A 27,714-nucleotide genomic window follows, 5' to 3' on the forward strand; every position below is an offset into this window, starting at 1 on the left:
GCGTCTTGAAAGACGTGCGTGACCCTCGGCGTGGGTTTGTGAGAATGACAAGCACCCTGAACAGAGTTCAGAATAGTTGGACTTATTTTCTTCCCAGTCCAGTGCGCTGTCCACAGGTGAGCGCGCCGGACCTTGCCAGCACGCCAGGTGTACGGCAGCAGGTGTGCGCCGGCGCGGCTCTCCGGGGCCAATGGTCGCGTCCGCGGCGGGGCGGGGCGGCCACAGCCAGCCGACTCCCGGGCCGCGCCCTGGGCGCTGCGCTCAGCACAGTGCGTCCTTGGCTGTTTCCCCGGCCGGAGGAGGCGGCCGCGGCGGCGCAAACAGGCTGGACTCCCCGCCTCCGGGATCGTCTCCCTGGGGGGCCTGCGGGCGATTGGCTCCAGAGTGGAGGGGGTGGAGGCTGCCTTGGCCCGGCCGCTGCGGTGGCAGCATCAGGTGAGTGCGGGAGCCGCAGAGACCGAGGCGTTGGGACTGCGGCCGAAGCAGTCGGAGCCAAACTCCCTGTGAGGCCCGGAGCGTCCCAGGAAGAGACCGTGAGGCACTTGCAGAGCGGATCCCTCCGGGACCGCTCCGAACCTGGGCATGCAGGCGACGCCCTCTGGGGTCCGATCGTCGCCAAGGAGCCGGCCAAGTGGGCACTTGCAGCTGGAACAGGGCAGGAGAGAGGGCGGAGCCGCCAGCGAGCCCAGCTCTATGAGCGTCGACGGCGGCTACAACTTCAGGCGGGTGGCGATCCGCAGGAAGTCCAACTTCTCCTACCTGCCGCCCGGGACCCCCCGGCCCTGGAGTAGGCCTTCGTCGCACTTGGGACCGGCTGAGATGGGCATCTTCAGGCGCCAGGCGTCCCCAGACCCCACAGGTAAGTGCGGATGCGTCGGGGAAAGGGTTGGGAGGGCTCGCGGTTGCAGGTGAGCGGCGCGCCCTGTGCCCTGCAGGTGTGCCCTTCCTCCGGCTGCAGAAGGAACCCTCTGGTACTAGAGGGCTGCTCTTGGCCACACACCCTTTACTTATTTTGGCCCTTCCTCCAAAAGACCTTGGGCAGGAATCCTCCTAGCCCTGAACTTGCCCTGTAGGTCACTTCTCCTAGAATTCCAGGAGTAAAGTTTAACTCTTTTTAAACAAAGTTTTGTTAGGTATCAGCAAATCCTGTTTTCTAAATCCTGAAATTTGTAAGTTTAATTTTATTCGCTAATTTCCTACTCTTGGCTGACCTACTACTGTGAATGCGGAGACTGATGTCCATCCTGGTCCCCCGGACTCGCTATTGGGTGTGACGGAACTGGCTATCCTTAGTGCCCTGGTTTTCCCTTTTCAAAGGACACTTGACTTCCACCCTGAGGGGAAAGCGGCAAGTCTATTATTAAGGAAACACCTAATACCAGGAAGCCGAATTTTGCTGTTTTCATGTTGATATATTTATGGGTCAGCAATACAGCATTTTGATTCTGAAATTCTTATCAAATTTTAATATAGGAAGAAGTTCTCAGGATGATCTAATCAAGGCCACATCACCTCTTCTGTTTTGTAAATGCGTTCAATTCTCCCCAGGGAAACTTGAAACTAGAACATGTTAGGGATCCCTCTGCCCAATTTCCAAAATTTTATTACAATTTCCTCTCATCATTCATGTGATAACCAGAGAAGTCTGGTATGTAGACCAGCTTCTGAGTCAAAACCCTTATTTAATCAGCAGAAATGCAAATAATTTTCTTTCACACATTTTCTGATAATTAAATAAAGCTATTTTTATGATTTGAATATGATTACTTTTGGAGATTTAAAATGTTCCCTTTTAGTTCTTGTCCTGAAGTTGTGGTCTTTATACAGCAGAAAAAGATGATGGATGATGAATTCAAAATGTGTAACCACATTAGGTAAGGGCAGAGATAGTAATGTGAGAAAATATATAAACAAGTAACTGAATTACAGTGATTTCAGTCTCAATTTAGTTCCTGCAAAAATAGGAAACTGGTGAGGTAATTTCTGTAACCTCTTCCAGTTTTAGGTGTGATTCACTCTAAAAAATGAATGGAAGAGTGATTTCTTCCTTATCAAGTGAAAATGCTTTGCTTTTCAAAGGTACTTATTTATCATTTTTCAAGTTATTTAATTCACATAATTTGTTAACTAGTTCTTTTAAATTTGAGGATAATGGGTTCCCAGTTCTTAACATTTTATTAAGACCACCTGACCTAATTTCAAACTAAAGAGGAACAAAATAAGAAATGTCTTGTTATAACTAAGGATGAATAGAGTTGTTGCAGTCTATACAACATTCTTTAGGCAGCTGTGCTTATAAAAGAAAGATTCCTTTTTTATTTTCTATTCATTTATTTACTTTTGCAGTGTTGGGGAATGAACTCAAGGGTCTCTAAATGCTAGGCAAGTGTTCTACCACTGAGTCGCATCCCCCCACCCCCACCTTTTTTTTTTTTTTATTCAAAGGAAATCTGGAGTACTTTTTAAAGAAATAGAGACCTAGCCATAACTTTTCTGGGTTTGTTACATTGTTTCAACATTGTTCACTCCCTGAAAGTAAAGTCTTGCTATTATTGTCAGACTTGAGAAGTAATGATTGCATCTTAATTCTTAAAACTGTTCTGCTTTCTGTAATATAATTTGTAGCATCTGTAGAAGGATATAGTATCTATCTATCTATCTACCTTTATTTTATTTATTTATTTTTGTGGTACTGAGGTTGGAACCTAGTGCCTCACCATAATCTGCAAGGGCTGTACCACTGAGCCACAACCCCAGCCCAGGATGCAGTATCTTAAACCACTGGGAGACCACACACTGTTCAATTTAGGGAGGGTAAAAACATTTCATAAAGTGCTTCCCTTTTTAAATCAAGTCCGCTTCCCTACTAAATCTCATTGAATCATCCATATTATATAAGCATATCCCCCCCATCAAAAAATAAATCATATTTAAATTCCTAAGAAATGCCAGTTCACTCTATAGCACCCAGAAAAATATTTATATATGAAAAATAGAATTTAGGTGCTAATGCATTCAGTGAGCATTACTCAATTGAAATATTACTTTCCCTCTTAAAGAAGGAACAAAAACTAAGAGGTCGAGAACTTGGCAGAGAATTTAGTTCAACAGTGCTATATTCTCTGGCTATGAAACCCACTATTTTTAGAGTTCTCTGGTTTTGGGCCAAAAATAATGAAAATAAAGTCTACCAACATTATCCTTTGTACATGCCTGAAATTGAAGCTCCTTATCTGAGTGAAGCAGAGAGGTACACAGGCTTTGAGTCATGTGGAACTCAAGTTCTAGTCCCTTTTCCATCACTTGGCTGTGAGTTGGACCAAGTCTCTCAATTTCTGAGTTTCTTCACCTGGACAATGGAGGGAACAGTACACCCTTATGGTATGACAAGAGGATTGAGATTATATAGGTAAATGTCTGGCATAAAATAAACATGCTCATAAATGTCATAAAATGGAGTCATTGGGTTGGGGTTGTAGAGCGCTTGCTTAGCATGTGTGAGGCACTGGGTTTGATTCTCAGCAGCACATATAAATAAATAAATAAACAAACAGGGCCATTGACAACTAAAAAATATTTTTAAGAAAAGGAGTCACTTATTCATCTCTGTGTTGCTAAAAATCTGGCACTGGGAACAATGCGTAGGAGACATTCTGTGATATTTATCAAATTAATGAATTAATGCTCTCCTGTTGTCACCAGATGGGGTTTGAAGAGTTCCCTCCAAGGGGGCAGTGGAATTTCGACATAACTGGGGCAGGTTGGGCAGGTTCTTGACTCATACTGCTGAAAAGAATTTCGGGACACATGGAAAGCAAAGCACAAGCAAAGATTTATTGAACTGCAAAAGAAGGATATACACACCCCAAAGGCACTACGCAGATGCTCATCTCAGAGAAACCACTCAGGATAGAGGAAAAAAGTGCAGGTTCTCAGCAAGCTTTTGTGAAAAAAATCAAACCCCATATCAATCATTTAATATTTGCGGTTTAGAATATTTCTTCTTGGTTAAGCTGCTAGCTATAATCAGTTATGGGAACATTGTGTAGGTCTTTGTGAATCTAGTGACATTGAAATTGATTATGTTTTTGTTCCAATTAGTCTGGTACAAGCATACACTGGAGATTTTATTCATCTCACTAAAGAGACGAGCATGGCTAGTCAAGCTTATAGATCCGGGTCTCCTTCTAGTGCGGCTTTCTTTCTCCCTGAGAGCCCACCTATCTTACTATGACATTCATTATAGCTACTATTTATGGAATACATTTTCTATATTAAGAACTGAGTTACACACACAAATATACAGGCACATAAATTTCACAATCCTGTTAGGTAGCAGTATGCCCACTTTATAATGAATTAATTGAGGCACAGAGTGACTAACTTGGTTGGAATCATTAACTGGTAATCAGTTTGCCAGGATTCACACCTGTGTGTCTGGCATCCCAGGCAGCTCTTCCCGTGCATTGCTTGGAACAGCCTCCTTGGGAAGTGACGGGTCTTCATTGGTCCTAAGCAAGAAGTGAGAAGTGCTGGGAGAGGAAGAAGGTCCTGGACTCCAGTGGTTGTTAGGCTTGGAAGGGAAATGTGATTGTTGTAGTCCCATAAATTAAGTTTAAAGATTCTGAAATCTTTTGGTTATTTTCTCTCAAAATTATCTTTTTCATTATGAAAATTCATACATTCAAAAAATATATAAGGTGGGGCTTAAAATCATTAAATATGCTATCAATTAACAGGTGAGTTTAGTCCGTTTATAATTACGATATACTTGGATTTATTTCTATCTTGTTTTGTGCTTTCTTTGGTCCAGCTTTTTCTAGACCTTCCCCTTTTTTCTTTTCCATAGGTAAATTAAAGCCCTTGTGGGTGAGGGAGAGCCTTGTCTATTCAGTGTTGCTTCTGCTGACTCTAAGGCAAGGCTGCTTCTTTCTTTCGTTACCCCTTAATTTTATGGGAATGTTTTAAACATTTACTTGTTCCTGTTCAGTCCAGGACTGCTTTAATGTATTAGCCAGGCATTTCCCTAATTTCAAGGTAATGTAAATTTCAACTCAGGCTTGCTCTGGGCACATTGTTGCTATCGTTATTTTTCTGCCTAGGCTTAGTGTAGGTCTATAAATTTTCTCATCATTTGCTTTGGTGGAAGGCCGATTTTCCCCAGGCCACCCTTTTACCGGATGTGGCACTTCCTTCCCCTGCAAGGCCCTTGGTCCTTTGGACTTAGGGGTCTTGGAATGACATTATTCCCAGGGAAGCATGATTTTGTGAGTTACATATTTAGCTTTATAAGTTCTTTTTCTTGTCCTTGGGCATTTTCTTTATTTTCTTATGAGTTCTGTAATATTTAAAATGCATTTAAAACTGTATCTGTTGTAATTCATTCAACATTGAGGTGTTTTGTGGTGAGGGAATTTGCATGTTATGGACTTTACAAGTTTCTGTGCAAGTACAGTTAGTTCCTTTTCTAGTTCTCACCACAACTGGAATACTCAGATTTTCAACACATACTCCAATGCCCTGAGCACTTTTAGAGGACGAATTTCACCATTGTTGGAGGAAGAGGGTTGGACATTTTTGGGTAAGAGCAATGAGAATAAGTACCGTTTATTGAATTCTGGGTTTGAACCAGGACTTTGTGTGTGCTACCTCAATTCCTGTTAGGACAACCCTGTAACATAGGTGGTGTTATTATTACCATTTTAAAGAAGAAAAAAATTTTTCAGAAAGTCTCCATTAGATGCCCTACACCTAGTAAGTTTCAGAGACAGGATCTGAACTCATCTCTGGTTTCAGCGCCTGTTTGTAACACCAGTTCTTAAGGTTTCCCAGGGCTTCAAATGGCCAAGCCTAAAGAAAGAACTAACAATGAATTGGTGATATGTGTTCATATATGTTAGGGCTAATATTTGTAACATTTAGAAGTGTGTAAAATAAAGCTATCTTTAATACTATTGGAATAACTGGAAAACCATGTTCTACACCAGCAATTTACCTAAAGATTTATAATAAAATGTTGATGTATATCTTTTACTTTCTCTCTCACAGGCTTCTTTTACTCCCTTCCTCCCCCACGAGTTTTTCCTAGACTTTAAACCTTGATATTCTCCCGAGCTTCTGTGCATTGACTTTGTTCCTCAGGCTCCTATGTGGGCTTCCCTCCTGCCTGCATTGATTTCTTTATCCCTGCAGGCTGTCCTCCTCAACTGTAAAGTCAGCAGTGAATTAATTCCCAAGCACCATCCAGTAACCTATTTTCAGCCCTTATTCTTAATTTCTGTGACATTTGCACCTTTTTAAACCCCTTTTCTTAGTCTTAATGACCTCAGAGTGCTTGATTTTCCTACTATACTGGTTTTTCAAGTTTCTTTCTACCAGTTCTTAATTTTATTCTTTCTACCCCCCCCACATTACCCTCTCCCTCTCTTTCCTTTTTTCCCTCCACCATCCCCCCTTTTTTCTCTTCCCTTTATTTCCTTCCTTCCCTGGTCCTTGATGGTCTCTTCAACCCTGTGGGCATAATTATTTATCTTATCCATACCTGCTTTGCATTTTCAAGGATCTGCTCAAGTAATGTAAATTTCCCAAGAGCAGAAATGACAATTTATTTTGTTGCTGCAATTCAGCCCTTCCTACAGATTTCACCAAATATGCTGTTTCTTTGGCTTCAATTTTCGTTTTAAATTTGCTGGAATCTGTTATCTACTTGCTACCCAATCAGCCACTAGTTCTTATCAGTATTTCTGTTATTTCACCATGTCAGATTTTGCCTTATTTCTGGCCTACATCTCTCAACAGCAGTGTTGTTATCCTGCATTACTTTTCTTAAATCTGAATATGGATCATATCCTTCCCATGGTCAAGAAATGTTTCATGGCTCCCCAGATCCCCCTTATTGATATCTGTAATGGGGTGTTTATATCCAAAAATGATCCCCTTCACTACGGGTAACTGCTTGATATAGAGACGCCCTTTTATAAAGTTCAGACAAATATTTAATCTTTTTTGGACTATTAAAGTTGGACTAGTTGTGCATTGATAACAATTTAGGAGTTGGATGTGTTTGTTTTCAGGAGTAAATTTGGTATATTTGGTGGAGTATTTGTCTTGAATTAGTCATTCTGGGTTTGCAGTTGACTGTGGTTCTGTGGGTCACTTTGTATTATTGCCTCCCATTTCTGCAGGAATCAACTGAAAACCCAGGTGCTGTGCCCCCTCAACATGCATATCCATTCTCTGGAATTAAACTGTCAACTTGAGCAAGTGTGATCCATGCAGACACTAGGGAGCTGCTGGACAATAGGGAGCTGCCTCCAATCTGGGGCTGGCAGTGAGCTGTTATGCAGCTGCTGCAGACAAATGTCTAGCCTACTCTGCAAGACTGAGACTCCTGACAGGATTTTGTGTTAGGATGTAGGTTAATAATGACTTTAAAAAATGTTAATCACTTTATTTGTATTTTAAAAATATGTGCTTAGAAGGTGAAAAGTCAGCATATAGAAGAACCACATAAATTATAAGATATCCTAACTGAGGAATACCAAGGAAGTCATTGCTTATAATTTCAAATGCAAGGCAGGGCAATATATAGAAAGTTAGCAACTTATTGAAAAATTTAATTAAAAATGATTATGAAAAGCTCTCTAAAGAAAAATAAAATTTTGAACAAAATGATCTTTGTTTCTTCTGCAGAAAGTTGACTAACATGTAACTTTTTCCTGAAACATGCTCTTAATGCTGATTAATGACTTACCAATATAATAAGTAGCACTGTGAATCCAAAGGTAAATGAGACAAATGCCTCTACTTTGAATAATTTTCACCCCAGAAGGAGCAATGTAATAAAAAAAAAAAAAAAAAAAAAAAAACTACTGTTGTGTGTGTAAGACAAATAAGCAGGTGGCTGTAGTACAGAGGAAGGCACACTTTGTACTGTGTTGTATCCTGCCTTGAGGAAGACTGAATCTCTGACTTGGACAAGGTCAAGGTCATCCGTAAGCCTGAGTCTGCTGACTTATGCATCTGGTTGGAGCAACATCCTGCTGACACAATATGGAAATCTATACCAGGTCAGGAAAAAAAATTACCTCCAAGTTCATTTTAGAGCTCTGATCCTATTAATTCCATCAGTATCTCTGTGTTCTTTTTAAATCCCTGTATCCTTCATTACAAAATTTGCCTTCTGTTTTTTTTTTTTTTTTTTTTTTTTTCTGATCCCACAAGGCTAGAAATCCTTCATTACTTCAACAAGTATTTGAACATTATAGAACTGCATTGTGAGGGCCTAGAAGTTAAGGAGAGAGAATACACTGTAGTGACTTCGAGTGTAGTGCTGGCCTTAGACTGCCTGAATCTAATCCTTCTCTGGAACTGATTAGCTCGGTGATTTGGGAAACTTTTTTGGACTCAGTTTCTCATCTGTGCATTGGAGATGATAATATTACATTGTGGAGTTGTTAGGAGTCATATTTTTAATGGACCTGGAAATGTCCAAGTATTAACTATTTTTCAGTATTGTTGTTAGGAATAATACAAGCAGTGCCCTCATGGTCTGGGTACCTTGTGGAATTTTCTGTGTATCCTTCATGTTTGTCTCTTGATTGTGATTGGTTGTTTGCAAGCTCCCTGGAACCTACTGTGCAAGTTTCTGCCCCGGATGTGAAGCTCCTACCAGGCACCGGCCTTTACCTCCCTTCTTCCCCTTCTGGTTTAGCCCTCTCCTCCCCTCAGTCCCTGACAAACTGCCTTTTGCTGCTGATTTCTCTCAGTTTTTCCTTCTACACTGTCTTGAGCCCAAGTTTTATGTCAAGCAACTCCCCTAAAACTTAAATTTCAACACAGAGCCACCTCTGTCTCTGTTCCCAAGTGAAGCCTGCTTTTCCCCCATAACACTGATTCCCTAGTGACTCACATCTTTCATGTTCCGCATATCTTATCTCCTGGTCAGGAGCTGAGGTCAGCCCTCTCCTAGCTTTCCTTGACATTTCCCCTCCTGATCTTGGCATCCTTTCTTATGCTGTGATAGGTCCTGACCTCAGGAGCATATTGAGGAGTGTAGGGCCTGGTTGTTCTTCCGCTGAAAGACTAGAAAATGCTAATGCATTGGTATGTTATCAGGAGTTTCGGCGTCATTATCTTATACCTTTAGTTCTCATTTCCCATTCTTTCTCTCCTGTCTTCTTTCCTTTCATATCCTCTTTCTTCATTGTTCTTTGTTCCTTGTTTTTTTTTTTTCTAAAATTAATTAATTAATTTTCTTATTACTAGGACTTGGCTTCAAGATCAAGTCTCCTAAGTGTTGCTTCTGCTTGTTAACCAACCAGTTGCATGCATGGTCCATTTCTAATGGGCTTGATTAAACAAGCAGACAGATAGGATCAGAAGCTGGATTTTAGTTCACAGTCCCTATAAAAAAAGATTATAATCTGATATTTTGAATATCCCGTATTATTTTCCATCTTTTAATGTATGTCATTAAATCTAAAATGTTATTTTTTTCACATTTTAAAATTCTGAAATTGGGATATTTCTTGCAATTGATGGTATTTTTAAAGTCATGTGGTATTAAAATGTAGATTGACCCAGATTTTAAAATAAACGTGTAGAATATTTATTGCATCTGAAAAACACAGATTATTAAACATGGTCCCAGATTATATAATGGATAAACTGGCTAACAATTCCCCAACCCCCTCTTCTAATCCCAAAACAAACTATGTGTGAATATTGTTTCCATATCTCTTGCCACTTTATAGCCTTCTTAATTATAATCTTAAGTCATAATAATAGCAGTTCTCACTTGCTGAGCACTTTAAGGCAGATGCATTCTGAGTGCTTTACGTGTATAAACTTGCTTAATTACCACAAGTGCGAACTATTATCCCCACTAAACAGAAAAGGAACTAGAAGTCCAGACAGTTGAAATAGTTTATCCAAGTTCACATGGCTAGTCAGTGGGGGAGTCAAGATTTAAATCCATGCCTTTAACTCCTCTAATTTTTTTTTTTTTTGAGAGGGTACTGGGGATTAAACCCAGGGACATTTAATCCCTGAACCACATCCCTAGTCCCTTTTATTTTTTATTTTGAGGCAGGGTCTCACTAAATTGCTTAGATCATTGCTAAATTGTTGAGGCTGACCTTGATCTTGCAATCTGCCTGCCTCAGCCTCCTCAGTTCCTGGGATTACAGGTATGTAACACCATGTCTGGCTGCCCCTGTACTTTCCTATTTCCCATTAAAAAATGCATATACATGTATCATATATATGTGTACTTGTATATATGTATAACATGTATAAAAAAGTGTTTATATACAACTTTGTGTTTTTTGCAGTGCTGGAGATCAGACCAAGGCCTTGTTCATATAGGCAAGTGCTCTGCCACTGAACTATAACCCCAGCCTTTCCATAAATGTCTTATTGCCAGTTTCTTTGAATATAAGGATGCTGATTATTGATCTTTAGTAATGAAAAAAAAATTTTTTCCCCCAGATATTCTTTAGTTCATCCAAGTCTAAAAACAACTCTTTGATCTGCTGCAGCTGATGAGGCAAAACAAGGCATTTTCAAGGAAAATAGAAACCATATTCTTATAAAAGGGTCTGGAGATGGCAACAAGAAATATTTTTTTCATTTTTGCTGTGCCTCTAAACTTTTAAAAATACTCACCTAACTGCTCAAGCACCCCACTACTTTCTTTTTTTTTTTTTTTTTTTGCAGTGCTAGGGATTTGAACCCAGGGCCTTAGTGATGGCAAGGCAAACACTGTACCAACTGAGCTATATCCCCAGCCCCCACCCCACTACTTTCTAAGAACTTGCTTGACTAAATTATATCATGAGTAGGGGATAGTATTGTACCAAATTTTGAAGTATGCAAATAGCCATTTATTTTAAAGAAATTTTAGATGTTCTGCAAAAACAGGTAAAACAACATTTTTCCCTTTGTTACATTAAAAAATAATTATAATGAATGGATTTGTAATTGTGTTTCCAAAAGTAATGTATCAATGTCCTTCTGCTATCTGTTGTTAAATCATTTTAATTTTCCTAAAAGAATTGTGTACAGCCCCCACCTCTACTAACATCTTAGTGTAATAAAAAATGGGTGAGAGAATTCACACCCGAGATACTGTCCAAAGTGGAAGAACTGGTCGCAGGACTGGGAACTGACTGGGGTATTAATTAAAGCCCCTCTGTAGTTCTTTTGTGGAATGTGGTAAACCCAGGCCACTGCCTCTGAAAACAGTGAAAAGAAGGGAAGAGAAGTGTTCTGTAGGAAGTAAGGAGGAAACTGCCAATGATGGCAGTCATTGTTCTGAAGTCAGTGTGGTGCCCAGGGTAAGCTCATTTTCACTGAGAGCTAATGACCATTTCCAAGTTTTGAAATGGAGGTACCAACTCATATGCTTTTGTTAACCTGGGAGATTTGCTTCAGCTACGTGATGGGCATTAGGGAGGCAGAAAAAAAGAGTAGAAAATTGAGACAGTCACTTAACCCTCACCTGCAGTGGTAGCTGTCATCATGAAATGTCCTGAAAGCTCTGATGAACTGGCACAATGAGCATTAAGGGTTTCTCTGCCTCATGGGCTTCTCCCCTCTCTCATCCCTCAGAGTGAACCCGGGGTGCTTTACTGCTGAGCCACATCCCCAACCCTTTTTACTTTGAGGCAGGATCTTGCTATGTTACCCATAGCGTATTCATACTCCAGATGCTGTACAAAGTGGAAGAACTGGTTACAGGAATAGGAACTGACTAGGGGGGTCTTTGAACTGAGAATCCTCCTCCCTCAGTCTCAAGAGTGACTGGGATTGCAGGTATGCACACTGTGCATTATGGTATTGTTGATGGGGGTTGTTTCTGTAAACTTAAGGGAAATTATACTGGCAATTACATGCAACACTGCTGTATTAAAAACACTGATTTTTGGAGTATTTATTCCTTCAGTTATTTTGTCAGTTGTCCATTTTTTGGCATAAATTCTGCTTTTTCATCTGGAAAAGGACTTTATTTTCCTTGTTTTGAGTCTCAAAGTCAATTTCTCACAACCATTTCCTGCACTCTAGTGGATCATTCAGAAAATAAACTTTGCATGGACTTTTGGAAAAGTTTAATAGTTTATGTTGGCTTGTTTTCCTTTATCCAAAAGTATCCCCCTCCAAAAATAAAATAATAATTTCTCTTTTTTTTCTTACAATATTTTCTCCTTGCTCATGCGCTAACTGGCAAAACTTTTTTTTCCCCCTTGTACTGGGCACCACTGAGTTATACCCCCAGCCCTTTTTATATTTTGAGACAGGGTTTTACTGTTTCCGACACTGGCCTCAAACTTTTGATCCTCTTGTTTCAGCCTCCCATGTTGACAGTGTGGAAATATAATAGGGCTTCACTTGATGCTTTGACTCTATCCCTTGTCACTTTGAAACTGACATGTGTTTTTCTTTTCCCTAACCTTTTCCCTGACCTTCTCCCTGATCGTCCTTTCCCTATACTTCTCCCTGATCTTCTTTTTCCCAACCTTCTCCTCTCTGATCTTCTTCCTTGTCTCTCCTCCCTTAATCTCATTTTCTCTGAATCAGCCCCTAAAAAACCCCTGTTCCCCATGATGGGCAGAATCACAGCCTTTGGGACAGGAGTCCCCTGTGTTTTTCCTTTGCTAGCAAAGCAATAAACCATCTTTTTCCTTTTTCTCAAAACAAACAAAAAACTTCTGATCCTCTTGCTCTCAGCCTCCTTAGTAACTGATAATATATTTGAACCAGATTACACAGCAAGCAGGCCCTTTCCCTTGGTTTTCAAAGTTCCTCACACATGCCATCCCTTTGCAACAATTTTAGTTAATATGACATCCTAAAACTTTTCCACACTTAGAAAATGGAGGAGAACCTTAATGGTAATTTCTTTTTTTTATTTTAACTTGTGCTACATGCTTCTAATCCATGGAAAGCTGGTCATCCTATAGCTCAAACAAGGAGGCTTGAGTGAAGAGTATTGGTTTAAATACACACAACTTTTGCCTAAAGCAGCGGGTTTGTAATCCCATCTACTCAGGAGGCTGAAGCAGGAGGGTAACAAATTCAAGTCCAGCCTGGGCAACGTATTGAGGGCCCTTCAATCCCTGCCATCTCCAAATCAAAACAGTAAGGACCAATAGCTTTTATACAGCAGGAATATTTAAAATAGTTTCTTTCCCCTCTTCCAAATGGGAAAATTTCATGCACATGAAAATAATTTTAAATGTGTAGGCTAAATTCATTTCTTAGCTCCTTAGAAACAGCCTGGCTTTTTCAAACAAGAAAGCTTTAATTATACTGTCTTCTTCAGGAAGGTCATTTGCTTCATGTAAGTAAGAATTTTTGTGCATCTGGGCCCACTCCAGTTTCTTTATGGGTATAATTAACTTAATTGCCTTCTTGGCGATTCATGCTAGGAAAATGGGAATGTACTTTAAATTTTTGTGGATATTGTGATGAGGCACCATATGGTGTTTTGACTAAATTTTTTTTTTTGCAGGGGGATACCAGGGATTGAATTCAGGGACATTCGATCACTGAGCCACATCCCCAGTTTTATTTTGTGTTTTATTTAGAGACGGTTTCACCGAATTGCTTAGTGCCTCACTTTTGCTGAGGCTGGCTTTGAACTTGCAATCCTCCTGCCTCAGCCTCCTGAGCTGCTGGGATTATAGGTGTGTGCCACTGCACCTGACTTGACTGAATTTTATTAGTGTACAGGATACTAATCAGAGTAGTGAACAAAATTTTTAAAAAATGGCAAATTATAGAAATTTCTATTCTGAGAAGAGTAACTTCAAGAGAAAGTGGGATCAAACTGGCTGAGAGGCCTGACTTAAGTAATTAGAAAGGTTTGGGTTTAGGGCTGGGGTTGTGGCTCAGTGGCAGAGTAGTTGCCTGGCATGCGTGAGGCACTGGGTTTGATCCTCAGCACCACATAAAGATAAAATAAAGATATTGTGTCCACTATGGCAGAAAGAAAAAGAAAGGTTTGGGTTCAGATCTTGTCTCTGCCTCCTCACAGATTTGGGTGAGTCAGTTAATTCCCTGAGCTCTTTATTTATAAAATCAGGATAATGTATTTCACAAAGCTATGAAGGTTTGAATAGACTAATGCAAACAAAACGTGGTATATTTTCATATTCAATACTCATTAAATGCTAGCTATAATTTTTTTCAAAGATGTGTGTATGGAACATGTATATATGTGTGTAAATACGTATACAGAGTCTGCCTTCTGTATTTCGGGTTCTGCATCTTCGGATCCAACTAATTGTTAGTTGAAAATATTTTAAAAATCTACCAAAAATAACAATGCTACAGTATAAAATAATAAATAAAAGACTAATACAGTGTAGCAATTATTTACATAGCATTTACATTAGGTATTATAAGTGATGTAGAGATGATTTATAGTATATATGAGGATTGCATAGGTTATACTAAATGCTGTGCCTTTTTGTATGAGGTACTTGAGCACAGCAGGAGACCTGGAACCAATCCCCAGCAGACACTGACAAACTGCATGAAAAAGTATTTCTATGACTCATGCAGGGAAATAGTCCTCATTGTTTAGCTTCACATTACAGAAGATTCTAGTCTTTTTGGTGGGTCATATATGTTTAGCAAAGTATCAAGTATGGTAGAAGAGAAGGGATTACCTAATTTGACCTGGCACCCCCAAATAGCTGGTGTTCTTGAAACCAGTCTCTGTGGCTCTGTTGTACTCTGTTGATCTGTGGGCAGAGTGCCAGAGAACCTGCCTGGGATGTGCGGTTGCCAGCCTTTCCGCCTGACCAGAGAAGGGGCTGCTGTCTTGATTCTCATTGGTTCCTCTTCCTGTATACTCCATTGAGAGTTCTGCATTTCCACATTTTTCAAGGCATGAACTTGAGGAAGAACTAGAGGGGTCAGGGCTGTTAAGAATGCTTTGAGAGTATTAAAGAGACCCAGGAACAAATGCAGGGCGTAATGAAAAGTCTGTGAGAGGAGTTGAGGGAACTATAAATGTTGCTATGGAGTAGGTATTTTATTCCTGATGTTTAAGAACCTTCTACATGCCAGGCACTGAGCAAAGAGCTTTATATGCAAGGTTTCATTTAAACCTCTCACCAATTTGCTGAGTCATGTTCTATTACATTAATTAATTAATTAATTAATTAATTTTTAGTACTGGAGATTAAACTCGGGGCACTTAACCACTGAGTCACGTCCCCATCCCTATATTGTATTTTATTTAGAGATAGGGTCTCACTTAGGACCTTACTAAATTACTGAGGCTGGCTTCGAACTTGAGAACCTCCTGCCTCAGCCTGGCTAAGCTGCTGGGATTACAGGTGTGCGCCACTATGCCCAGTTTACATTCATTCATTTTTATATAATTATTATCATTTCTTGTGATACTGGGCATTGAACCCAGGGATGCTCTACTACTGAGCTACATTCCCAGTCCTTATTATTTTTTATTTTGAGAAAGGGCCTCACTAAATTTCCCAGGCTGGCCTCAAATTTGCAATTCTCCTGCCTTACCCTCCAGAGTAAGCTGGATTATGGGCATTGTGTCACCATGCCCAGCCCAAGTTCATTTTGTACTTAATTCTGATGACAATTTTGAAGAAGCAAACTAAAGTAGTAATTTGTATTTTTTATTAAGTTAAAATATACATCGTGTGTGACACAAAAAGTCATACCCCATTTGTGTATAGTGAATCAAAATGCAGTCTGTTAAAAAAAAATAACTGTATTGAGCTATAGTTCACATACCATATAATTTACCCATGTAAAATGGACAGGGTGACTTTTAAGAGAAAACTTTGGCTTGTTTGAGATAGTTCCCTGAAACTGTGAACTAAGCCGTGATTTTTGACAAGAATTTTTCTCTCTCCAAAAGTGCTTATTTGTGGCAGTCTAAGAAGTGAGGTGAAGTACAAACAAATTGAGGGTGACGTGTCTTTAGAATTTAGCAGAAAATTTTGCCAACCTTTTAAGAGGACTATCCATTTGACCCAGCATAGTAGTGCATGTCTGTAATCCCAGTGACTCAGGAGGCTGAGGCAGGAAGATTCCAAGTTTGAGGACAGTCTTAGTGACTTAGCAGGACCCTATCTCAAAATAAAAATATAAAAAGTGCTGGAGATATAGTTTTGTGGTAAGGCTCCCCTGAATTCCATCCCCAGTACCACAAAAAAATAATTAAATAGATATGAGTAAGTAAATACAAATTTTTAAAAAGGACAGGAGTTTTGGCTCAGTGGTATAGAGAGCTTCTGAGTTCAATTCCTGGTACCAAAAACTAACTAAAAATACTCTGTTGCAACTTTGTAACAATTTAAATGTTTTCTATTAAGTTGTATAACAATATATTTATAGTGATGATTACTATAAATATATTTGGCTGAGTTACTGGAATATGGTTCAGAGAAGTTTAGCAAATTGAAACAGGAATGAAGAATTGATGAATAAGTTCCTATGCAAATATGACCTTCCTCTAACATTCACCACTGGAATACTGGGTGTGTTCATGAATTAGCCTTGAAGGAATGTGGGACAAGTGAAGTGTGAAGATAGACCAGAGGTCCTTAAAGAGATAGGAGAACCTGTGCTTGCCAGAACAAGATTTGTTCTGTTAGAAAAGCAGTATTAGGTGCATAATAACATATTTAGTGAAGTCTCAGTCTGTCCAGTCCTTACAAGAAACAAACTCTTCTCAGAGGAATATAGTATTTATAATATGGCTCTTTGAAAACAAGCTTTCATATTTGTAAAAGTCCTGTAATGAGATTTTCTTGTATTTTGCTATTTCTGTGCTGTAAAGTAGGTTTTGAGGAAATTTGACTTTGACTTGTATAAATTTTACCCTTTGACCATTGCTTAGGAATGATTAGATTGCAAATGGGGGATTGTTTTCCAGAACAATGGCTTTTTATTTGGGTAAGGACTCAGATTATTGAATAAAATCTCTTGTTTCTGTGAGAACTGAAAATGGCAGTTGGAAAACTTCTTTATTGCAGTTCATCACTCGGTCTCTGTTTTGGCTTGTTTTCTGTTGATAGGACAAAATACCAGATGCTGGATAATGTGTAAAGAAAAGAGGTTTATTTAGTTCATAGTTTGGGAGATCCAAGACATCGCATCAACATCCACTTCTGATAAGAACCTCACAAAAGGAGCACCTAGAGGGAGAGAGGGAAGGAGATGAAGTGTCACATGGCAAGAAAATGGGTAGGGCCAGATTTGCTCTTTTCATTACAGACTGCTCTTGTGGGAATTAATCTCCTCCTATAAGACTGACCCACTCCCTTGAAGCAGAATAATCAGTTCTTGAGGGTGGAGCACCCATGGCGTAATTCCACTAGGTTCCACCTTTGAAAGTTTCCAGCACCTCCCCACTGAGGTCAAGCTTCCAACTTGTGACCCTTTCAGGGACAAACCACATCCAAGCCAGAGCAGCCTCTGTTCATTGGCTAGTCTTGAGCTGGGCGCATCTCTGTGATCACATAGACAGCTGTTTTGGAAATGTAGCATAATCTGGGACTGGGATGGTGCTATTCTGTGAGTTGTAAATAATACTGTTCCCCAGGGTCTGAAATTTCTTTGTTAAAATCAGATTCAAGTAGCCTCCTCCTGCCTGTGGGACTTGTGAATTTTTCAAGGCTGAAGTTTTATGTTGATTTTTTCAAGAGAAGCCTCAAGCCTGCACTTTTCTGTATTTCTCAGTGTTTGAAGCTAATTAAAAAGTGTTACTTTGAAAAAAAAAACAACGAACAAAAAGTGTTATGTTGTTTTGTGGGCCAATGAGACATGCCTATGGACTGGGCAAATCCAGTCTTCTCTGCCCTAGATGGTGTCTGGGAGGAATAAAATGTTCCCCTTATCATTGCAGGGTTCATAGGTAAGGCACTGCCATGGTCCTAAACCCCCAAATTTATATGGAAACCTAGTCCCCAGTGTGGTAGTGATGAGGTCAGGGGCCTCAAAAGCATGATAAGGGTCCTTATAAAAGAGGCCTGGTGGCGGGGTGGTGTAGCTCAGGGTAGAACCTGTGCTTAGTCTGCTGGAAGCCCTGGGTTCAATTGCCAGCACCAAAAAATCAGGAAGAGGCCCTTGGGAACTTGTTTGCCCTTCCACTCTGTGTCTCTGTGGGAGCACCTCTAGGAGGCGACATTTATAAAGGACATTTATAAGATTTGACAGCAAATCTACTGGTGCCTTGATCTTGGACTTCTAGCCCCCAAAACCATGGATAGAAAATTTCTGTTATTTATAAGTTTATCCAGTCCAAAGTGTTTTGTTTTAGCAGCTTGAATGGAGAAAGACACCTATAATAAAAGAGAGATTAACAACAGAAAGGCATATAAATTTACTTAATATAAGTTTTACATGACGTAGGAGCTCTTAGAAATGAAGGCCCAAAGAAATAGGAAAATATGTGTACTTTCATGCTTAGGCATAATGGAGAGTGAACAGTCACACAGAAGTGAAATTGAAGGAAGGCGTATGATCTACTAACATACTGGGGGAAGTTAGCAAACCCTGAGTGTTTCATTCTTTTCTGTGTCCCTGCGTCTTCAAAAATCCTGACATCCCTTTTTCCCCAGTGTAGGTTAAAAGAGAACAAGGAAATTTGAAACTATGAAAAAGTAGACTTAAAACAAGTCCCCTAGTCCAGCCAGACCAGTGACCCTTGAGAACTTTCTACATAGTGGTGCTGCTGCGGCTCTGTAGGCACTGGTCATTTCATCAGTGAGATCACTGGGCTGCAGAGGAAACCTCACACATCTCACTGTAAACTAAGCGGGTTATCGGTCCAGACTGGAGGAATTGCTTAATTCTTTGGTCCCTTAAATTTCTGCTTTGTTTCTCACTCGACCCTTCCTGCTTCAGAACCACTTTCATATTTCTTACTGAGTGGTTTCCCGGGTGTGGATGGATGACTCAAATAGGGGCTCTTAAAATTATTCTTTTTCTTGCCCAGAGTTAAAATTTGTTGTCTTTCCCTTTGAACATTTGAGTATGACTTAAGATGGCAATATGATATTTACACATGTTGTGTTAAATGAGACTGTCCACTTGAAATATGGGAGGCAGTCTGACACACCTAAGAATTCGGCCTATAACTACAAGGAAGACTTAGCATTCTTGTCCTGGGTCATCCATTAACTTAGTGAGACAGAACAAATCACTTTGAATGACTCACTTTTCACCTATAAAATACTTGATAAGACAAGGGTTGGTATGCATAACCAAAAACACTGCCCTTCCCTCACACCGAGTCTGATTAGTGTACCTTGGGATCCTCAGCACTAAGTACAGTTCCTCAGGCGTGGCAGGTTCTCAAGGTTGAAATCAATGCAGAAGAGAAACCTCTTTTATCTGTGGTGTTATTAGAGACAGAAGGCAAATATTTCCATGGTTCGCTTTTGTGTCCTTGTGTGTAGGGACCCCAGACTTACTCATTACAGAGGAAAAGATGATTGCTACAAGGCAAAGAACCGCTGAGCAAACATTAGATGTGAATCCCTGATTTGTTTCAGATCTTCAGAAGCTGCAGACTGTGACCTCAGCCCCTCCCGTGTCACCGGCTCATTCTTTCACTTTGGCGTATCCATTCCTTCAGAACTCAGAGCCCCGGTCTGAGCGTGGCGGTGTCTGGGATGAACATGAGTCTGTGTCATCTAGTTGGCCCTCATCTTAAGAGGGAAATGAATAGAAGCGGTCACGGTGCTGCATGGTAGTAGAGGTACAAGGACAGATAATGTAGCCCCAAGCAGTTGGAGCAGAGTCACATGGGCTCAGAGGAAATGGGGTGCTGGAGCTTGGTCTTGGAATACAACTGCGCCTGAGCAGGGGGAGGTGAAGGGAAGAGCCTGGCCACACAGGAGCAGCTGGTCACTTCCTACAGGCTGAACTGTGGGAGAGGAAGGATGGGAGGGGTGCTAAGTAAAATGTGAAGCCATAAGAAACAATGGAATGTTTCTAAAGCATGGTTATAAATGAATGTATTTGTTTAAATAACACTGTCTCCATAATATTTTCGGAGGGTTATTTGTAGACAGAGAAGCTAAGGTAGAGAAATTAAAGGTAAGTAATTTGCTTAGGGTACTTAAACCAGGTGTGGTCTTAATATCAATTTTTAAAATTTTAAAAACCATCTCAAACATATAGAAAATTTGCAGATATAGCACATAGAACTTTTTTCCTGGTTATTTTACAGCAAGTTGCACACATGAAACCCCAGCTTCTCCAAATTGTTAGTGCCTTCTTTTTCATACAAGCAAGTTCATTCACTGACATAGCCATAATGACAGCTACGAAAATTAGCCATCAAAATCAGGAAATTAGCATTGATCCATTATTACCATGGAATCCCGAGGCCCTATTTAACGTTTTCCATTTGCTCCAATTATCTTCTTTGTAACAAAAGAATCTGGTTCAAAAATTGCTTTCATTTGATCTGTTTACGTTCCTGCAGTCTGGGACAGATCCTTAGTCTTTTTATGACTTACATGACCTTGAAGTTCTGAAAAGTCCAGCTATTTTGTAGAATGTCCTTCACCTTGGGTTTATCTTAGGTTTCCTATGATTAGAGACTTTCAGATTTGGCATCTTTGGGGAATATCATTGAACTGATGCTCTGTTCATTTAATTGCATCTTCTCAGGCAGCTCATAGTTTCTATTTGTTTCATTATTGATGGTTTTAGAGGGTAGAGTGTACCTGACTTACCTACTATAAAATTTCTTTATTGTAATTAAACGGTATTTTGCAGAGAGTACTTTGAAACTGTTTAAATATCTTGCTTTTCATTGCACTTGAAGTTTATTCATTTGTATCATGTGTACTCATCATTTCCTGATGGGTTCTGGTCTGTTACTCTCAGTTGAGGCTGCCTTCCTTCTCTTCTCTTGACAAATTCCCATAAATCTCTGAGCACTTCAGGCTGACATGAGCTATTCAGGCACGTCTCATTCTTTCCTACCCCACTACTAGAATCAGCCAATTCTTCAGAGATCCCAGGTACTTTTTGGTGGAAATGATGTGTGGCTTTAAGTAGGATCAAAGATATTGAGGTGTTACTCCTTCCAGTCCTTCCCAGTGGACGGAAATGAAATATAGGTACCTGTACATATATGCACATATACACATTTACATGCTCTCTATCTAAAAATCGCAAACTATTCAGATGGAAACATCAGATTCTAATCTGACTCTACAGGATTTGTTCTAGTTTTCTCTCTTGCCATATTCATAACTTCCTTCCCTTAAAATAGGAAGCCTGGCTCCCATTATCTTTAATATAGTTACCTGTTTCATCAGTCCACCATGTGTAACCAGTCACCTATTTTATCCCCACCTCCCTCTTCCATGCAGATGTCCTATATTACTTGGGCCCTGATGCCTTGGGCCACCCTGGCCTCCACATGTGGGCCTCTCATCTGACTTGTGCTCGGTTCTCTTGTATTTTTGTTTGGTACTGGGGATTCCATTGAGAGGTCCTTTGCCACTGATATTCGGTCTGTCCTTTTTATGTTTTAAGACAGGTTCTCAGTAAGTTGCTAAGGCTGGCCTGGAACTTGGATCCTCCTGTCTCAGCCTCCTGCATAGCTAGGATCTTAGGTGTGCACCACAGTGCCCAGCCTGGTTCTGTTTTTAAGTGTGACTAGTCCAGAAGGACTAGATTTACTTCTGGTACTTTGGGTAAAGCTTTGTGAAGAGATAATTATAATCTTGCCTGTATTTCTTTAATCTTTAATTGCTTTTCTTTTTTGATTGTTTTTTCATCTAATTAGGCTTTTTGGGGGGGCCTGTTTTGTCCTTATCTACTAAAGTGGTGGATATATTATTTGTAGATGTGCTGATTCTCATATCAATGCTCGTGTACATCATTATTGGACAACTTATGACATGTTACTTAAATGTTATCTGTGAAGATAGATTTTTAGATATAACAAAGTCATATGTTTATATGTCAACGTAAAATACAAAAATGTTAGCACTGGCTTACAAATCCCATGGCTACATGGAATCCTCATCTTCATGGATTGCATTCAACCTGTGAAGTCATATTAGGGTCCCCTGTATAAACTAGAATATTTTATAAATTTATGATTCTCTGATTTTAAGGTTATATTCTGATTCTAAAAGGCGTCACCACTAGGGTATTAGTTGCTGTTGTATTTGTGTGATTCTTTAGGTGTCTTTTTCTTTCGAAAATACACAGGGAGGAAGTTATTGCAGAAGATCAGGCTGATATTCTCAAGATAGCATTGGGTTTCTTACCTTGCTCAACTGTGTTCCCTTGCAGATCCTCCTTCACAAACAAGCGAATTTGTTGGGAAATAGAACTTCCTGAATGTTTTTTTTTTTTTCACATGTGCACCTGTGTACTTTATAAGAAGCTCTGTAAATGTGGAGACTCTGAACACTTATTGGCTTATCTCCAGGGTTCTGACTGATGAGAAAGCAGGCTAACTTTAAAACTCTTATTTTTCTTCACACTTTTTTATTGTTAAGTCTCTCCTATTGAAATAACCCTTCTGGGAACCCATCTCATTTCACTGAAGCCATCCTCTTTTGCTATTATTTTTTGGTTATTTGTGGAGCAGTTTTATAGGAAAGACTTTATATCTCTGCATGAAGTACAGAATAATTATAATTATTCTGAAGTACAATTAATAATAATTGTGGAATTCCCAGTTCTGGGATGCACCAGACAGGATTCAACTATTGTCCCTTCTGTACGGTGAATCTAGAGATCACCACGGCAGCTAGCGGTGGGATGTGCAGATAATTGAGATCACTGTTGGAGCTAGCAGTGGGCAGATAACTGTTCATCTAAAAGCAGGCTAACCCATTCATTGGTCTAAGAATGAAATGTTGGTGAGACAAATAGGAAGCTAATGAAGAAATTACCAGTACAAGTGCAGATGTAGGTATGTCAGTTTGTGAAGGACAGTATGTTATAAATAATGCAACTGGCTGAAGCAATAGAGCTTCAGTGAACACTCAGTGGGTGAATGATTGATTTGAGCCTTCTGCTTGCTTTGAATTCTAATCTACTGTTACCCCTTGAGCCATAGGACTCAACAGCCAAAAGTGTATAAGTTAAAGCATGCACTAGATTCACAATTTTATCTAACTTAAAATTAAAAAAAAAAACAAAACAAAACTGTCCTGGGGATTGAACTAGGGCCTCCTACATGCCAGGCAAGCACTGTGCCCCTGACTATTCCCAGCCCTGTTTAACTTTTTATTATGGAACATTTCAAACTTAGGCCAAGTGGAGAAGACAGTGACCCCATTGCCCATGCTCCAGCTTTGTCATCGCGCAGGTCATAATTTTGAATTTTAAAGATTAAAACAGAAGAATAACTTTAGTGAAATGGAATTTAAATTTTTCAGCCTGCAGTATTCTCACAGAACAAAAATAACATCTTTAAAGCACCCATGTACTTTATAGGAAGCTCTGTAAATGTGGAGACTCGTGTGCACACTGTGCCCGTGTGTAACTTTATGGCAAATGAGGAATTTCCTTGGAGTCCATTTCGTCTTTGCTTTAGGTACTGTTTATTCCTTTCCCCCTTTGTTTTGTGAAATTATTGGGATTTTTTTCAGAAAAGAAAACTTGCCTCTAGGTGTAATCAACTGTATGTAAATAAAAAAAAGGGCCTTTTGCATTGATGATGGGTAGTTCTCTGAATGAGTTAAAGGAGTTCATGGAGGTCTTTTGCAGAAAATCCTTCGTCTCTTGTTTTGAAATCTTCCTCAGGCAGTCCTTGCCAGTTCATCACAGGAACTCTTTGGGGAGCACCAGGTTTCCCACCAGAGTGAACACAGATGAAGTAATTATTTTCACTTGATCTGCTTCAAAATTTGCTTCTCTTTCTCCTACTTTGATCAGCTCATTCTGGAGTCTGATCTTTTAGATCAGATTACTCTTTTGCTAAGCTGTTAGCTTTGAGTAGTCACAGACTTCATGAGATGAACCTCACAATAATATCTATGATTAATTTTGAACAATTCTTAGAATTTGGGGAAGGTAGGAAGGGAGTTGGAAGGATCTAGTTCAGATCTCTGGTAAATGTCTGATTATATCCCACATATTAAAAATTTAAGTCTTCTTATGTGACAGGCTTTCCATTAGGTCCTTGAAGAGTGTTGTTTACAATTCAACAGTTACCTTCCAAGGTAGGTATTATTGTCGCCTTTTTCTAGATAATATCAGTCTTCCTGGGACCCTCTTGGGTTTTGACCTGGCCTTCTTGTTCATGGATGAGTGTCCCGTGTTTAGCATGGATGAGTGTCCCAGTTTGTCTAATACAGTATGTGCTTGCCCTTCAGAGAAGCAAATGGTGCTCATATAGATTAATAATCTACTTGTTTGGGAGGAGCCAGGCTTGAGCTCATTTTTTCAAATTATAACCATATCTTTCAAAAACCACATTTTCCATAGTATTACCACATTTCATTTTTTAGATATTTGTTTGCTTGCTTATCATCTGCCCCATTCTCTAGACTATAAGATCCAGGAGAGCAGGCTCACCTCTTATATTTACTATCACACACCTTACCTACCAGACAACTGATGGGTAATGTCCAATAAGCATTTTTGAATGAATGAATCAAAAGCATCTTTATAGTAGTAGTTTTATTTGCATTTTAAAAAATTTTAGGTGAAATTAATTAATTTCTTTCCCATTAAGACCTTTTTTTTTTTTTTTTTTTTTTTTTTTTTAATAAATACTGTGACCTTCCAGGAAGACCTTGTAGACCTTTTTTTTTTTTGTACCAGGGATTAAACTCTGGGGCACTTAACCACTGAGCTTACATCCCCAGCCCTTTTTATATTTTACTTAGAGACAGGGTCTCACTGAGTTGCTTAGGGCCTTGCTAAGTTGCTGAGGCTGCCTTTGAACTCAAGATCCTCCTGCCTCAGCCTCCAGAGCCTCTGGGATCACAGGTGTGTGCCACTGCACCCAGCCCATGTAGACTTCTGTGAATGTTTAGCTGTTAGTAAAAAGAATCGCTAGAAGTACAGTGTGAAATGATTATGAAAATTGTTTTTTTTCTAATCTTGTCTCCAGTTTATTAAATACTTAGTTGCACTGAGGAGCAAATGTAAGCATTGGTACCCCATGCAAGTGTTTCTGCAGTTTTTATTGCCTTCGATAAAGCATTAGCCTCACATACTTTGAAATGTAAAACATCAGTTGCCCCCAAAGCATCTTTCCATTTCTTATGAATATTGGCTCTTCAAATCCTTTTCCTGTTGTAGAAGATTTTGGAGCAAATTTTTGTTATTGGTTAAAAACAATTTTTTTGTTTTGAGTAGTTTTAGTTCCTCAGGCACCTAGGATTACTTTGGGTCACAAATATCTTAATTTTGAAGTTTCATTAAATGTAACCCAGTGCATCACATGTAACATGGAATCGGCATGGTTTTAGGGTTTTTCTAGTTGGAGTTTTTAATTAAATTACCAAGAACTTAAAGCCAATCATTTCATAATAAAAAACCATGTTCTGAGGTTAAGATATAGAAACAAAAGATCTTTATTATTTTTTGAAGTGAATATGTCTGAGCAATAACATTGTGTATGTCTCAAAATATTGGAAAATTGTCAAAATGACATTGACCTTTATGTAGAGAGCAAATAGGAAAAGTGGAGCAAACTCTAAAATAGTTTAAGATGTGAAAATTTCCACTCAAAAGCATCTTTCTGATCACATTAACAAGTCATAAAATCAAAACATTACAAAATTCCAGGTTTTGTTTGTATTTCCCTTTTTGTTGATACTTTGAATCCTAGTATCTACCTAACTCCCCACCCCAAATGTGCTCTTTGTGCTTATCCTCCTTCAGGATTTTATCCATGATAAAATTTCTAATTAGTTATGGGGGGATACAGTGATGTGTAGAGACTGAATCTATTCCCTGCTTTTTTTTTTTTTGTGATAAAAAATTTAACATTTATTGTTTGTTGTAGTGTTAGAGTTTTATGTGTTAAGGGGATTGAATTATTATGAAATTTTCAGTGAGTTGGGTAGTATATTCCAGGTTAAGAGGACAGGTGGTAACCTAAGATACTGGCATTGAAACTGATAAGTCCTAAGAAGAAAAGGAGAGAAGCTAGACATTTAGAGAATAGTGTCCTTTCTTTAGTAAGCATGTAAAATTAATTTGTAATGAAGTTTTTGGTCTGAATTTTGCCTTTACCCCTCTTGCTGGAAAAAAAACAAGGGACATATTAAGCAAATCAATAATTTAAAGATTTATTGGACACTGTAACCTATTTAAATGTGAAAGGGGGAAAACAAGTCAGATACTTAAAAATAGCAATGCGAAAAATTATGTTCATTGAAAATTCTTCTATCAGTTTGATAAATGGTACAGTGAAACATTTATTGGTCATGCTAGTGAAATTTAAATTAAGAAGAGATGTTTATAAATCTAGGCTTTGGATTTTTTACTGTGTCTGAACAAGATTTCTTCCCTAGCTCTTTCTCAACTGACCCTACATTGACTTTTTTCTTTGTTCCCAAAGTTTCATTCATTTCAGGATTCTGAAATATGTAGTCATCTTTCATTCCTCCATCCCCTGTCACCTCTTTACTATTATCTGTTTTTTCTTCTGTACAAAATTATAAGCTGTAGGAGGAGACAGAAACCAAGTTTTTCTCACTTATAGATTCTGAGGGTGTAGACATACTGGACACCCAATAAATGTTTTATTAAGTCAGTATATGTTGAATATGACCAGTGTGATCTAATAAATTCCATATGCTCTTGAATATTTTTTATAGAATCCACATGTTAGGGCTGGGGATGTAGCTCTGTGGTAGAGTGCTTGCCAAGCATGGGCAAGACCCTGGGTTCTATCCCAGTACTGCAAGAAAAAGAATCTACATTAGTAGTATTGGGGGTAGCTGCCAGTCAGTCTCTTCATTTCTCCTTCTTTCCCTTTCTTTCCAAAAAAAAGAACTTGAACTTCTGCCTAAGACAGAGCAACTGAATTTATCTTCCCATATGAAACCAAAAGCAGTAACAACAAAAGACCAGAATAAATACAAGGCATAAGGTAACAAAGAACAGTGGTCCTGGGAAATAGCATGGAGACACGGGGCCCAGGGAAATAAAGGAGATAAATTCCAAGGCTTCGCGAGATGACTACATGGGAGTTGAGAATTCAGGAGACCATGGTGGCTAGAATTTGCAGAAAAGAATATCAAAGAAGAGAGTTGTAAAAAGAGAGCTACCCAGAGATCTGAAGGGGGATTCTTCATTCCTTCTTTTCTTCCTCTCTTTCCAAATGGAAGGAATAATTATGTGTGTATATGTCCAAGACTGGTGATAAACTACCCAGTATAGATATGAGAAACAATGGCCAGTGCTCACAGGGAATCCAGTACTTGTTTTCAGCTGTTGGGGTGTTGGGTAGAAGACTCAGGATGATTTTTCCTCCACACTGGGGAGTAATTAATCTTATGATTAATGCTCTTGACCTGCCTAACAAATCATAAAAGCAAGACCTGAAAGGCACAAACTGTTTCCAAGTAACTTCTAACCATAACCTAGTGCAAACCTCAGGAATATTCATAGGAATATAAAAATATCCAACAAGGCAAAATTTAAAATTCTTAGCATTCAAAGATTTCCAGGCATGCAAGAAAACAGGAGAGCACAACCCATAATAAAGATAATAAT

General features: G+C 39.2%; 1 protein-coding gene across 1 annotated transcript in view; it reads left to right on the forward strand.

Annotated features, from left to right (window-relative positions):
• Window positions 1-380: 380 nt before the first annotated feature.
• Fgd4 (FYVE, RhoGEF and PH domain containing 4) overlaps window positions 381-27,714 on the forward strand; it is a 188,573-nt gene continuing 161,239 nt past the window's right edge. The window contains 1 exon segment of the mRNA XM_047548975.1: window positions 381-859. Within this exon segment, the coding sequence (XP_047404931.1) occupies window positions 583-859 (277 nt within the window). The 5' untranslated portion in view covers window positions 381-582.

The sequence above is a fragment of the Sciurus carolinensis genome, chromosome 4 (assembly GCF_902686445.1).
Source record: "Sciurus carolinensis chromosome 4, mSciCar1.2, whole genome shotgun sequence".
Taxonomy (NCBI): Eukaryota; Metazoa; Chordata; class Mammalia; order Rodentia; family Sciuridae; genus Sciurus; species Sciurus carolinensis.